The 15,748-nt window shown below is 47.2% G+C and overlaps 1 protein-coding gene across 2 annotated transcripts in view; it reads right to left on the bottom strand.

The window, feature by feature from the left end:
• Positions 1-15,748, bottom strand: part of Dnajb6 (DnaJ heat shock protein family (Hsp40) member B6) — a 58,399-nt gene that overhangs the window by 3,282 nt on the left and 39,369 nt on the right. The window contains exon 9 of one of the 2 annotated variants that reach the window (XM_005367468.3): positions 1,792-2,076. In XM_005367468.3, the coding sequence (XP_005367525.1) occupies positions 1,792-2,076 (285 nt within the window). Of the gene's footprint in view, positions 1-28; positions 2,077-15,748 lie in introns of those variants that run through there. The other variant, XM_026789393.1, reaches the window with a different exon arrangement.

Below are 15,748 nucleotides of genomic sequence, written 5' to 3'. Positions count from 1 at the left end.
GAAGGACTGCTCACACTAGGTACGTGAAGGACTGCTCACACTTCCCTACAGAAGGTACGTGAAGGACTGCTCACACTTTTCTATATGAAAGCATGGTTCCTTAGAGAGAAGAAGAAATAAAGAAAGAAAAAAAGAAAAAACAAACAAAAAAAAAAAGCATGGTTCCTTAAAAACACAGGGAGCAAAGGTACAGAGAAGAGGAAGCACCAGCTGCACCCAGAGCCATATGCTGGCAGGTACTTCTGACTCCAGACTCGGGGATACAAGACGATCACCTCATTCACAGCTTTTCCAGACTCTCAGTTCACACACATACACAGAAGAGGTCTGGATCAGTACTGACCAAGCAACAAGGGGAGAGTGATTTGCTGTTCTTATTACTCAACTCTACTGTCTCCAGATTCTTCGGCCTTGGCTGATCACTTTTTGCTTAACAGACGTGGCCCAGGGCCAAGAGAATGGCCATCTGCTGTAGTCACACTTCCTGTCCAGATCCCGTGGTGGGAGGCCTGCGCACCTGTAAATAAGTTCTGCAGGCAGGCCTGTCCCTATGCACCTTCTAGAAACCAGGAGATTAACTCACGGGTCAGCCTTATGATGCCTTCACAAATGAACATGAAGGGGATTGGGGAAGTGAGGGGGTAAAATCTACAAGTCTGCTGCTTTGACCCCCCCCACCCTTCCCAGTTCTCCTGGGAGCACTGGGAGTAGACACTGGGAGGTGTCCATAGCCACCGAGGCACACGAAAGCTTCCTATGCAGTCAGGTAGCCCTGCCCATCTGTCACTCAGTTGCACAAAGCTCTTGTCCCAGTCACCCATCTGTTTTTGCTGGCATCTCCCCACAGCAGGGTAACTATATGCTTGCTGCCCAGTTCCAGCAATGCCTTACCCATTGGGGACTCTACCCTAGAGGGCTCTCTGCATTCTCCTCTGAGAACCTAAAGGGATTTGGGGGCTTGACTTTAATACAAAGTTCTGGGAAGCAAAAGAATTGACCGTTCCCTGTGTCCAACTTGGAGCACTTTGCGACACAATCAGACATGGACAACCAAGCCACATCTCTGCAGTCTGGCCTGCTGAGTTTGTGCAGCCAGGCACAAGCTTGTCTCACTTCTGGGCAATAAAACTACACTGATAGGGGGCTTGGGCCTTACTGGGAAAGCTCTATGTGTACGTGCTGACCATCCAGAATGTTCTACAGGAAACGCTCCTGAAGATGTACAAGCAGCTGGCTGAGGGTAGAGCTGGGCAGTGGCAGTGGACGATCCCATCATGAGCACTGAGGGAGCAGCCAGGCCTCCACCTTCACCAGTGGCTCACCTGAGAGCACTCTACTGGGAACCTGGCTGTATCTTTTTTTCTGCAAAATGAAGCTAACATAAGTGTGCAAGTGGCCTTGGGCAAATCAGGTTAAGTGACAAATCTCAAGATCTAGTATCAAAATTATAAAAAGGAGCCACTGGGGACAGAAGCAGCACCGGGCATTTCCTCAGCAGTCAACTAAACCCAGACAACATACTCCATACACATCAGAATACTGGGACCCCCGTTTTAATCATGGGGTTGGCTTTGAACCACGGAGCTAGGCTGTCCATAGAGCAGCTGTGGGAGGTGAGCTGGGTGCAGGGATCTCCTCTGCCCCTGCTCAGCAGGCCTGGCACCTTCCCCCAGCTCCCCAAGCCTGCTCAGGTCAGAATGCAGCAACATAGGCCTGCTTGCTGTTTTCGCTGTCCTGGGTCTGGGGGTAAACCACTTTGGGGGTGCTCCACACCAGCTCCCTTCTGCACACCTGCTGAGGTCATGGGGGCATCCCAGTTGCCAGGAACCCGCTGCCTGTCCTGTTCTTCATCTTCCCAGTTGCTTTTAGACACAAGTTTGGCCGTCGGGGCAGGCCTGGGTGGCTTCTGTGTGCGGGTGCTGATAGAAGGGGCCGGAGTCGGGGCTGGAGCTGGGGCCGGGGGCCGGGCTGGGGAGAGGGCCCGGACTGTTGCTGGGGCCGGGCCAGGGGCCAGAGCTGGTATCTGCTGGCCTCTCCGCTGGCATTCTTCTGCAAAGGCGTTCTCGTCGGCCACACCTGAAAGCACAGCACACCAGGGAGAGCTGTGAGCTGCAACCCTCCCTTGGGAGCAAAAGGCTTCACCCACCTTCTTCCCCCAAAGATGGCTCCCATCTCTAGCATCACCGTATTCTATAAGAACAGAAACTGTACATGCTCGCCACTGCACTGCTGGGCCTGAACATTCTCTTCCCAGATGGGGATATAAAGCAATCCCCGAGAAACTGACTGTCCTGTCTCTGCTGCAATGCCATCATCTAGATATATTCTGAGCGCACGATCAAGGCATGAGGTCTGGTATACTGCTTAAGATGGTTCTTGCCAACCGGACAATGCAGCCCCACAGAAAGGCACCAGATCCAGCCCTGGCATGTCCATAGGCCAGCACCAAGGACGCATCACCTCTGCACAAGCATGAAGTGGCTTAGGAGGACTGCAGAAGCCGCGGACACTCTCTGCCCACCATGCCTGCAGGGTAGAGCCAGGCCCCAGGCAATCTCCCAGAGAGCTCCCAGCCAGGTCTGTAGCACACACCCCCAACACTCTCCCATCATCACTGAGAAGGCTGCTCTCTCTGGAGAAACAGAAAAGAGTTCTGAAGGTTTTACACACTAGATGAATACTGAAAATAAAACAAGAAAGCAACAATTAAAGGACTGACTTTGATCCCCTGCAACTTTGAATTGTTACAATTTGTATCAACCCTAAAGCTGAAGGCAGTGAGTGGCTCTCTTGACACTCAGCTGCCAGGAGGGCGAACCTTTGCTCACCTATGGGCGGCTGCCCTTCTACCAACTCTCAGTCTGTGTGTCAACTCAGCAAGAGACCTGCAGGAGTCTCCTTCTTTTGGTAGCAAACCACGACAGGCACTGCCACCCTCCTTTTGGCACTGGGAGGCACTTGTTCAAGGAAATCTGTAAAGTATTGTAGATCGGTTCTCATTTGGACGCCTCCCATGAACCCAGGCTCTGCTGGAGCCAGACACGTGGAGAAAGGTAACAGAGAACCCGCCTATCCCCACTGTGTGGAGACAGCAGCCCTACACAGAATGAAACACACTTCTAAGGAATCTAAAAACTGGGATCAAGTACAGTCACAAGGTTCATTAAACTCCCAAACCCAATGGTGGTGTGGTGGTGGCACACACCTTTAATTCTGAGTTCCAGGCCAGCCTGGTCTACAAAGCTCCAGGACAGCCAGGCCTATGACATAGAGAAACCCTGTCTCAAAACACCTGAGGGGTGGGGGAATCCAGAGCACTGAGCTTGCCAGCTTTGTCAAGGCTGTTTACAGGCATCCAGTGAAGATGTCTTCCCCAACCATTTTGCTTCCATTTAGCAAACCATGCACAAAGATAAGACAGCAGCAATAGCCTGTCCAGAGGTGCCAATCTCGACCGCATTGTTCACACCCATCCTCTATGTCCTGGGATGACCTAGAGCCTGGGGATCTTGCTGAGTCACACTTCCTGCTGAGGGCAAGATGTGGCGTGGGCAAGCTTGTGAGTCCATAGACTCATCTGCAGGCAAGAAACATCTCTGAATGAGACCACAGCCTGAGATCTGGGAGCATCAGAGAGGAAAATTACCATGCACCCCATGTTAAGGCACTGTTTCCCAAGACTGCTGAGGGAAAAGCATACTTTGGGGAGCAACAGAGGCTATCACCACCCCACGGGGTTTCTGAAACACCCAACCCAGAACACATTTCCTGACTATTCAGCCCTAATGTGGCAGGTAAGTGGTGACAGGGGTCAGAATCAGACCGACATGAATGATGGCATGTAGGATAATGTGAACGCTTACTGGTCCCTTGGGGGTATTGCATATTATCCCTGGGGTGCCCCACAGCTAGCCAGTCACCCCAACACTATGGAGAGACTGAGCATTCAACACAGCCCTTGGTGCCCAGAAAAACACAGGAAAGACCAGAGACGCCAGGCCAGACTGTCCTCTCCAGAGCAGAGAACACCTGTGAATTCATTCCATGGAATGTTTAAAAACTAAATAAGAGCCAGGCCTTTAATCCCCACGCTTGGGAGGCAGAGACAGGTGGATCTCTGTGAGTTCAAGGCCAGTCGGCCTAGTCTACAGAACTAATTGCAGGACAGCCTAGGCTACCCAAAAAAACCCTGTCTCGAAAAACTGTAATAAACAAACAATAATATATGATGGACATGTGTGTGCACGCCTGTAATCCCAACAGGGGAAGAAGCTGAGGCAGAATGGCGGTGCACTGGAGGCCAGTCTAGACTACAGTTTGAGTGGCACCCCGTATTTGATAAAGCGAGAGGGAAGAATGGTGGAAGGAGAAAGGGGGGGCGAGCATGTTGACCGCGTGTAACTCATGAAGGAAACCACTTTCTCATGTGTGTGATACCCACCACAAACCTTTTCTGGGGGGGAAGGGAGTGCCGAGCCTCAGGATAGTGGCCTCTTGCTCTTCTCACTTACCTCAGTAGCAGGATGGGTATCCTCGGGTCCGCCCAGAGCCAGGTCTCACAAGAGACAGGAACCTCCCCCACATTCTGCTTCAGGAGCACCCTTCCCAACAGTCCTGCTGGATCTGCAGGCTCCACCTAGACACACCCAACGAGGTTCAACCCCAATAGAAATAAGTAAAAGTATCCCCGTGGACTCTTACAGGCAATGGCCCTCGATGGAGCAGTCTGACAAGCTCACCACCCTGGTTGGGCAAGTTCCTGCTGCTGGCTTCCAGAACTTGGCTAGGACGTCTATAGGAGAGGGTGGCCAACTTCCTTTTCCCTGTAGGCTCTCTGCACTCCAATCCCTATCTCCCCCAGCGTGGGAACACACAGCACACCTTCAAAGAGCTCTGTTTACTGCTGTTGAGTGAAACAACTAACCTCGCAGAGAACACTGGCTTTTGTTGTCTCGGGACTGGCAAAGGGCAAGATGGCTCAGAGGGTAAAGGTGCTCTGCCACCAAGTCTTATCCCCAGGACCCTCGTGATGGAAGATGACCAAATCTCAAGTTGTCCTCTGGTCTCCACTTGTACACTGGTGCATGCGTGCACACACACGTACGTACACACGTACACACACACACTCAAATAAATGTGTAATAATTTTAAAAAGGGCACAGTGCCTCACCATCCTCCAGGACCTGAGCCTTGTTCTCAGGAGAGGAAGCTACCAAACCAGTAACTCAGGATTCAGGCACATGTGGTTTCTCTGTTGTGCTTGAGGGCCCAGTGGTGGACAGCCAATGCCCACAACCCCTCTCGTGGCTGTCACCTTCCTGCACAGAGGGCCCTCCAGCTCTCAGGGCTTTCTTGAAAATCCCCACTAGGAAATCCCCAAGCACAGCCCTGGAGAGCATGAAGTGCCAGGGATGGAAACAGAGGTGGGAGATACCCAGATGTGGGTCATTTCTCTGCTCCGGCTTTCTCACTATGCACTTCCTAGGAGGGCTCATTTGCCGTGTATTTATCCAAGCACTCCTTCCAGCCTGCTGTCCTCACAAATCACCCCAAAATCAATGAACTGGCTGCTGTGACAAGAGTCCTGAAGCTTCTCCACTTAGCAGTCTGGAGCATGGCAGACACAGCAGGACCACTGGGACATTACCAAGCCTGACTCCTCTGTGAACGAAGCTGGGCTGGGCTGGGCTGCTGACCCCAGCGCCCAGCCTGGACCTAGCCCCAGTACAGACTGCTTTGTGTTTGCAAGCTCCAAGAGCAAAAGAGTAACAAGTACCATGCTGTGACTTTCACACTGTCCCATGATGTGTTCCTTCCAATCTTGTTTCAGAAACACTTCTCTTGAACCCTCTGGTCTTTGTCTTCATGGCTACCCTATAAGCAGAAGTATTGGATAAGTGTTCTATGGGCCCAGGAGCATGGCCCATCTAACAGTCCATGGAAACTAAGCTGTTTTTCACACAAGATACTGGCTTAGAGTTCTGATGATTTATCTGCCCTGTTATAGTGGGAACCCACAAAACCACCTTCAAAATGACCATTCATCCTTATCTCAATGTGGAGATGTCTTACTAGCTTTAAGAAGTTGGTAGGCGGGTTGTGGTGGCGCATGCCTTTAATCCCAGCACTCAGGAGGCAGAGGCAGGTGGATCTCTGTGAGTTCGAGACCAGCTTGGTCTACAAGAGCTAGTTCCAGGACAGGCTCCAAAGCTACAGAGAAACCCTGTCTCGGAAGAAAAAAAAAAAAAAAAAAAAAAAAAAAAAAAGAAAGAAAAAAAAAAAAAAAAAAAAAAAAAAAAAAAAAAGAAGTTGGTAGGTGGGCTGGAGAGATGGCTCAGAGGTTAAGAGCATTGCCTGCTCTTCCAAAGGTCCTGAGTTCAATTCCCAGCAACCACGTGGTAGCTCACAACCATCTGTAATGAAATCTGGTGCCCTCTTCTGGCCAGAATATTGTGTATGTATGTATGTATATATATAAAAGAAGTTAGTAGATGAGGACCACCGCTGCCATCTTCATCTCCTGGCACAAACTGCCTCACTCCCAGTCTACTTGGTTGATTTTTTCCAACTGCAACCTTCACGGCAGAGTTGGACACACAGACACACACACAATCCACTGCTGCCCCATCAGAGTAGCCAAAGAGACGTCATAGAACCCAGAAGTGATGCTTTGCCCTGAACAGTCCCTATCACAGGAAGGGCTTCATTCCTTGTCCTACTCAGTGCAGCCTGCAGAGACAGGCTAATCCCTGCAGAGAGAACACAGTGAGTGGCTGTGTCCTGGCCATGCTGCCGGTGGGCTTCCTTAGGAAAGGGAAATCACATGTGGTACTGCCACTCCAACACTCCCCTCCGGATTTGCCTCTTGAAACACCAAATCAGGCCTCAAGTATCAGGCAGAGCTGGATCATAGCACCGAGAGTGGGGCTCAGAGCTCATCTGCAGAGCCCTCAACACACAGACTGGATATCTCCTAGGCCCTAGGTTGTTCCAGTGGCTGGAAGACCAAATCTTGAAAAGTAGAGCAAGGGCTGGCAGTAGTAGCTGGGGGGTGGGGGGTGGGGTGTTAATTTAGCAACGTGAGGTCATGGATCCACACCCAAGACCCAAATAACTAGAAGATTGAAATCCTGTAAACAAGGGTGAACTTCATAAAATCCGTGAGAGCAAAATGAAAGAAATATCCATCAAAGAAACAGCACCATAAACCAGCTGTTCTCAACCTGTGGGTCATGACCCCTTGGGGATCAAATGGCTTTCACAGCAGCTGCATGTCAGATATTCTGCATACCCAATATTTATATTAAGATTCCTAACAGCAGAAAAATTATGGTTGTGAAGTGGCAATGAAATATAATTTTGTGGTTGAGGGCCACCACAACATGAAGAACTGTGTATTAAAGGGTTGCAGCATTAGGAAGGTTGAGAACCACTGACAACTTCTGAGGAATTAGGAAGATGTGGTCCCGGCCCACACTATGGCTGGCTGTACTGATCTCTTCCAGGGACGCATGTGCAGAAGCCTAGTACACACAGCAATGATGTAGCTCTAACAGTGGGAGGCAGAATCGCAGTGTGTGAGATTGGACAGCGTGCACATTTAAAGACCACAGAAGCAGCCCGACGGACCAGTTCTGTTCTGTCCCTTACAAGTGCACTGACAGGACCCATCAGAAGCCTAGGGAAGGAAGGGCAACTCCACAAACAAGCAAGAGATTTTGTCCCAACTTTCAGGTTCCTCTGAAAGGTGGCTGGACCCGAGAAATCTGCCCAAACCTGCAGGGTTTGAAGCCTTCCTCCTCCACCATGGGACAAACCAACACTTTGCACCCCAGCTCCATCCCAGGTACCCCAGCAGCAAATAGACACAAGTCAGTGGACCAACCTTTAAGGCTATGTCCTGGAAGCAGAGTGAGTTAATGACTTCCGAAGGCCTGTACGCATGAGAGGCCCAATCCAAGGAACCAAGTTATATTTTGATTAGGAACTTCTAATAGGCAGCTTGAGAACCTCACATGCAAAAGACATAAAGTTCCAGTGGGACGCATCCCTGATGTCAACTGTCATACAAGGCCCACAGCAGCTTCAACATGTCCAGGGGGAAACGTGTGGGTCAAGGAGGATCACAGAGTTCGCTACATTGAACTCATCTCACACACAAAGCCTCCTGCTCTGAAATGTTAATGAAGTGTTCAGGGTGCCTGCCACACAGCCTAATGACCTCAATTGCCCACAAGTCCCCAACTCTTGCATGTTGTCTTCTATCCTCCATGTACATGATACAATGCACATACAAGCGGTGGTAATTTAATAAAAATATTCCACAACTGAAACAAACGCCAAGTCCTCCTGGCAATCTTTCAAAACCAGGAAACCACTAAGACTCAAGAACATAGCCTTCTGGGTAATGTGCTAGCAGCAGGGAAGGTTCAGGACAGGTGCCAGCATGGATTACAGACCTGGGCAACACTCCCGTCACAGCACTCTCTATAGCAACGCTCGGGCACAAAGGGACATCCTACCCAGAATCACCAGTTCCTTCCTGAGAACAATCTACAAGTGCCAACTGTCTCCGAACCGCTTCCACACCTGGCTTTGTCAAGCCTCCCACGCTGGCTGTTTACTGCACTCTCTCTTCTCTGGGCATTCACCACTGCACAAGTTTTGGTTTTAGCAATCTGTAGCCTGATTCTCATGGGCACCAAGCATGCACACAGTGCATAGAAATAAATGCAGCCAGAACACTCATATGTGATTACAAATCTGGCAGTTCTGATAGCCAATTCTTAGGACTTTTTCTTTCCTTTTTTTTTTTTTTCTTTGTTGTCGTTGTTAACTTTTTGTTTTTCCTCCCAAGACAGGGTTTCTCTGTGTAGCTCTGGCTGTCCTGGAACTCACTCTGTAGACCAGGCTGACCTCAGAACTTAAGAGATCCACCTGCCTCTGTCTCCTGAGTGCTGGGATTAATGGCATGCACCACCACCACCCAACTCTATTCATTATTTTAATGGGGTTGTTTGGTGCTAGGGATGCAAGCCAGTGTCTAAGGCAAGTCATACACTGAGCACATCCTAGGTCAAATTTATGTAAATATTCAAATTGTTGGTGTGCAGAGGTTGGTTATAGGAGCTCATGTTTCTTTTTCACTTGGGGAACACACCAGAGAATATCCTGTTTTTGGACAAGTTAAATGGAATTTTTAAAACAGACCCATGACCTGCCAGTGTCCTAAGCCAAGAGACTGAGGTCATCCAGAAACTGTGACAGAAATACTCGGCAGCTGTCACATGAGTGTGGCACAACTTCAGATGCCACCGAGTCCAGCTGAATGTGAGTGTACTCCTCATGATTTCACAAAGCCATCTCCAAGGACATGAGAAGAGCCAATTTCACTAATGCCACCGTAACCTGAGATTTCACCTGCATCACCTGCTGATCCACAAGATGAAGTCACACAGTTGATGACTGGCATGTGTCAGGCACAGGGTTGACACAATCTGTTCTTGTTGTTAAACACTGTCGTAAAATTTCAAATAAGGGAACAAAGAGCTATTTGCTGTCAGCCTCAAATGAACAAACAGAATGGGGAGCAACTGGGAGAGGACACACATGTGAAGAGAGAGTCAAGTACACAGCAGCCAAAGGGGGAACCAAGTAAGGATTGCATAAGCGCAGCCCGGAATAACGGGGTGGGAGGGAGGGAGGGGGAAAACTATGTGCCAAGGACAGCAGGGTTAGCCTGGGGAATGCCATGATCTAACCTGGATTAAAGCAAATGGAGAAGAAGTAGGAAATATACAAGTAGGTACAAACAACATTTTATCGGAGACCTAGGAGCCAAGGAATCCCGAAGGCACTACTTTCAAACAGGATGTAGTTTATTTCTAACACAGGCTAGAAAAATACCACACGGCTGAATCACATTCTCAGACTTACGAACAATCTCTAAAAGCTACTTACTAAATATGATCTTTGAAGCCAGAGATACATGAACTGATAATGAAAATAACCGGTGAGCTGGATGTAACAGCATACCCCTGTAATCCCAGTATTTAAGATGCTAAGGCATGAGCTCCACAACTGAGGCTAGCCTATGCTACCAAGTGAGGATAGAGACCCTGCCTCTATGGTTAAGAACTATGAAAAGCACCACAGTTGATGACAAGAGATGCCCAGCTTCTGTTGGGAGCTGTGTGTGTCACAAGCATGCTGAAGCTCCTGATCACAGTGGACAAAGATAAATTACTTCCAGCAGTCCCAGTGGAGCTGGTATCCTCTACATGGAAAAGCTATCTGTTCCATATGATGCTGTTCCCCTAAAACTATGTTGCTCATATCCTTCAAAAACCCTGGGTAAGGGTGGTCATAACCAAGTCAGTCCTCAGGCAGGCAGGGTTGGGACTTAATGGGCATTTTAAAAACACCAACTGTTCCCAAGACTGAGGCCAAATGTTGTCAGTTAGCACAAGACAGTGCTGCTTAGCAACTTCCCACACCCCACAGCTGTGGCCACTCCTGAATGCCTCTTGGAGTACCCTCTAGGACCAGAGCCAGGTTTTATGGGGAACCCAAGACAGACAGCTGTGTACCCAGCAGCCAAGCCAGACTCCACTGCGCTGTGCCACATGCTCAGAGAAAGGGAAACAGGTTCTGGACATAAACTAGCTGCTAATTATAATTCTTTAGCTTAAAACACATTTCAGAGCCAGAGAACTGGGTCAGCAGCTGAAAATCTGCCCCTGAAAACCAAAATAATGTTGGGTGGTCATGACATAATGCCTTGAAAGGCAGAGGCCAGCAGATCTGAGTTCAAAGACAGCAGAGAAAACTGGGGGGGGGGGGGGGGCGCGACCGACACGGGGCGGGACTATGAATCTGCTCTCAGAGTAAGAGTTTGGTTTTACGTCATCTGGAGCAGTAAGCAAAGTAACGGCTTCCCTTGTGAAACTGCTGAAAGTCTCTGAAGAACGCCATGTTTTCATGATGCTCGGTAAATAGAGAGCATAGGATAGGGAGACACAGGACAGATACACACACACATGCTGACTACAGAGAAGTAGAGGATTCAAATCTGGGTTCAATCTTGGTAAATTAAAAGGAAGCCTGTGTTTCCATTCCTTAATGTACTTACTATCAATACAGATTACATAGTAAGACTATCGAGAACAGGGGAGGGGATACACCCCTGCCTCCCAGGTACATTCTAGATTCTGGCTACCAGAGGGCAAAAATGGAAACCACTGTCCTATATTTCAAAAACTCCCAGAGATGATGGATAAATTTCAGAATCTATTTCCTTAAAGCTGGGGAAAGGACAGGTTTTGTGCACTAGGCTTTCTAAAAGCAGCCTGTAACAAAACATGCTGTTGTCAGTGGGCTGGAGATATATATATGGCTCAGCATTTGGTACTCTACCAGAAGACCTGAAGTTGGTTCCCAGCACCCACAGCAAGGTTCTCAACACTGTCTACAACTGCAGCTCCAGGGAATCAGGTACCTTCTTTTGGCTTCCATGAGTTTCCTACACTCTCATGTGCATACTCACAGAGACACATAATCAAAACCTAATCCTGGGGCTGTGGAGAAGGATCAGTAGTCACCGTACTCTAAAGGATTCTATTCTATTCCTAGCATCCACATGGCAATTTACAGCCACATCTAACTCTAAACTCCAGTTCAGGGGGAACCAACATCCTCTTTCTGGCTTCCAAAGGCACTCACTAGACGGGCATAGTACAAACATACATGTGCATAGACATTACATGGAGGCAAAATACCCATACACAGTTTATTTTAAACCCTCTGTCGCCTAAAAGTGTACACCTAATGAATGACATTAGTTTTACAATTATATGTAATATATATTTTTAAATCAAGAATAGGAGCTGGAGAGAGCGCTCAGCAGTTAAGAGCATTGGCCTCTCTTCCAGAACAGAACTGAATTCTTAGCAACCATTAGCCAACTGTCTATAACTCCAATTCCTGGGGATCTTGCCACTTTTGACCTCTGAAGGCACTGTATACACAGTGCACAAGCATACATGCAGACAACACTCACACACATGACTTTTACATGTGTACACTGCACGTGGGAAAACAGGCACACACAAACACAAATGTAAAATGATTTTTTGTTTTGTTAGGGTTTTTTGCCTGTTTCTTTTTTGAGATAGGTTTCTCTGGAACTAGATGTCCTGGAACTCATTTTTGTAGACCAGGCTGGCCTCGAACTCAGAGATCTGCCTGCCTCTGCCAGAATTAAGTGTGCACCACTACCGCCAGCTGATTTTGTTGGTTTATTTTTTTTTTAAAGAAAAGCTTTTAGAAAGGTATTTCAACACGCCACAGCAATTCTTCCCCATGCCAAACAGGGTCTCATACATCAGTGTCTTCAAACTCTCTATATAGCTGAGGTTGAAATTATGATTTATTCTGTGCTAGCAGAGAGATGAAATCCAAGTATTGATGGTGCATGCCTAGGGCAAGCAATCCAAGGACTGTGCCCTCCCATCTCCAAGGCACATGCAAGTAATTCATGCAGCAAGTCAGGCGTAGTGTTTGTGCTTATAATCACGGCGCTTGGGACGTTGCAGTGGCTACTGCAAGTTCAGTCTAATAAACAGTGAGGCTTTGTTTCCTCAACTCCCAACAAGGCAGAAAGACCAAACTACAAACACAAAAGTTTAACAGAAGAATCTGAGACTATATTCTGGTAGAGGGCTGAGGAATGCTGCTTGGGCACACCATGCACAGATCTCTGGATTCTACCCACAATACAGTTAAAAAACAAGGCTGGCAGTCAGGCAGTAATGGCACACACCTTTAATCCCAGCACTTGGGAGGGAGAGGCAGAAGAATCTCTGAGTTTGAAGCCAGCCTGGTCTACAGAACTAGTTCTATGACAGTCAAAACCACCTCAACCCAGCCCCCTCAAAAGGGCTGGGAGTCAGACAGGGAGGGATGTGAGTTGAGAGCTGTGTGGGCTATACCATATATGTAGACCACGGTGCACATATGGTCTACATATATAATGAGACCAACTCAAAAACAAAACACAACAAGGGGAGATCATACCAGAACTTGCAGGGAGGGGATGGGAATGGGCTCAAGACAGAAGAACACAGACTCTCTCTTTACCATCACTACCCCAAAAAGAAATCCTGGAAAAGAGAAGAGAGGCTACTCCTTAAGAGGCCACACACAGCCGGGCGGTGGTGGCGCACGCCTTTAATCCCAGCACTCAGGAGGCAGAGACAGGTGGACTCTGTGAGTTCGAGATCAGCCTGGTCTACAAGAGCTAGTTCCAGGACAGGCTCCAAAACCGCAGAGAAACCCTGTCTCGAAAAAACAAAAAAAAAAAAGAAAGAAAGAAAAAAGAGGCCACACACATACATAATAAAAACTAGAGCTGTTGCCAAGAGGATCATGCACTGGACCTCGAACCTGAGCACCTGGAAGGACCCTACAAGTAAAGAACGTTGGTGAATGTGGCCAGATTGTTACACGTTGCTATTGAAATCTGCCCTTAATGCCCACAATGCAAGCCACTCCATATTACTGTTTGTTATATATCCTATCAGTGACTCAGCTCAGAATTGACCCTAAAATTTGTGTAAAACAAACAAACAAAAAACAAAAAAAAAAAAAGTGGAGAATATTCCTTCACTGAATTGACTAGGTTGGGGAACACAAAAGAAAATGAGTGGGGGAAAAATTTTACAGAACTCAAGCAGGAACCTCCTATGCAAGGACTCTGCACATAGCAGTCAGCTTCTGAGGATGTCCCTGCACAAAAACTGAGCATACCCCTACAAGCTTTCAGTCAGATTTTCTTTTTTTTTTTTAATTTATTTATTTACTTATTTATTTATTTATTATGTATACAATATTTTGTCTGTATGCCTTCAGGCCAGAAGAGGGCACCAGACCCCATTACAGATGGTTGTGAGCCACCATGTGGTTGCCGGGAATTGAACTCAGGACCTTTGGAAGAGCAGGCAATGCTCTTAACCTCTGAGCCATCTCTCCAGCCCCTCAGTCAGATTTTCTAAGACTAAAGTGAGACCTTTCTTTTCAAGGTGGCAAAGGGGCCTTTTCATTTCACAGGTCACTGCTAAATACCACCACCACCACACAGCAATTCAAAGCCCTCCCCAAGTAGCATCCACCTTGGGGATAACTCTCTGGGAACTAGATCTATTTTTAACAAGTTGCTTGTGTGTCAGCACAGTAAGTGATGGAGGAACAGACCAACAGCTACCAAGTGCAAGTATCAAGCACTGGTCCATATGCCCTACTCCTCCATTACCCATCTTTGGGCTCTAGGACAGCTACATCACCTCTGCTGCTTCAAGTACATCTCAGTGTACTCACACATATGCAAATACAAAATTGAGGCCAAGCACTTGCTGTCTCCTCACTCCTTTCCATTCCCATATCCTTAGGCAACGCCAGAGCTTCTCTTCTGTCTCATCCTGTGTCGAGGTACCTTAATGTCAGGCTTTCTGGTCACAAACTATTTGGGAAGTAAAGCAATAGGAGGTACTCACTGTCTTCAGGTTTGCAGTGTTTGCATACCCACCCTATCCAAAGGCACTGGAGTCAAAAATCAGCTCATTCCTAACATATGGTCAAGTGCACTCAATCCTCTGCCATCTTTAGATCATTCCCTTTAAGTATGCACTTTGAGATAAAACTTTTCTTCTCTGCTATGAAAGTTTGTAAAATGACTCTTCCTTATTCCAGACAGTGTCAAAAGTCCTTACAGTCCCAGAAGTAATTTTTGCAACAATTAGAATCTACACACTTCTTAAATGATAGGATGGGGGCTTAAATACAAGTTTGGTTCAATATCACATAACTTTTAACTAGAACTGTCATAACCAAAAGTTATTTTTACAGACTGAAAAATGAGAAGCTTGCTGCTGTTGGCTCTTTAATCATATCCTGATGCTTCATGTGCACTACCCTGAAGTGATAGTCTGTAAGCTATATCCTAGAAAACTACAACAGTTTTCAATGAAAACTTCTGGACCGGTTCCTTTCCTCCCACAAACTGCTACACTAAGATCTGTAATAGCAAGGCATGATGGAGCATGCCTATAATCTCAGCATGTAGGGTGAAGGCAGGAAGATCTTGAGTTCAAGACTAGTCTGAGCTGCTTAGAAGATATTTCAAAAAGACAAGATGAGGGATATCAGTGGTACCTGCCTATCTAGGCTGTACCCAGCCCTGGATTGAATCCCCAAAACTAACCCCAACAAATTACATAACTGTTTCTCCTTATTTATAGACCTTTCCATATAATCTGACCCCCACCCTCACCACACTAAATTGTTGGAAATTATTTACGGTCTTTATACACTCTGAGGACAGGTCTATATGTAACTTCCACTCAGAATCCATCATGATTGAAGGAAGCACAAAAGTGATACTAGAAGCCCAGGCACAAAATCACACAGACACAAGAAGGCTGCAGACCCCGCTCATGAAAGAATGCACCAAACACATTCGCATTTATTTTCTTTTTTTTTTTTTAAGCAAATGACAAAGACCCAAATTACCAGTTTTTCTTAAACCTAAGCTTAACATTACATACTTAAACAATTTTCAGAACTGACGAATTTGCCAGCATCCATGCACAACTAGAAAACATCCTTAATTTACACTAAACCAGAAATGTATTACCATTGATGCAGTAATAGCGTTCATTACTAAATACTGAAAATAAAGTTGAAATATTTCTGC

Source organism: Microtus ochrogaster, unplaced genomic scaffold, assembly GCF_000317375.1.
Source record: "Microtus ochrogaster isolate Prairie Vole_2 unplaced genomic scaffold, MicOch1.0 UNK18, whole genome shotgun sequence".
Taxonomy (NCBI): Eukaryota; Metazoa; Chordata; class Mammalia; order Rodentia; family Cricetidae; genus Microtus; species Microtus ochrogaster.
This window is presented reverse-complemented; position numbering and strand designations above follow the sequence as displayed.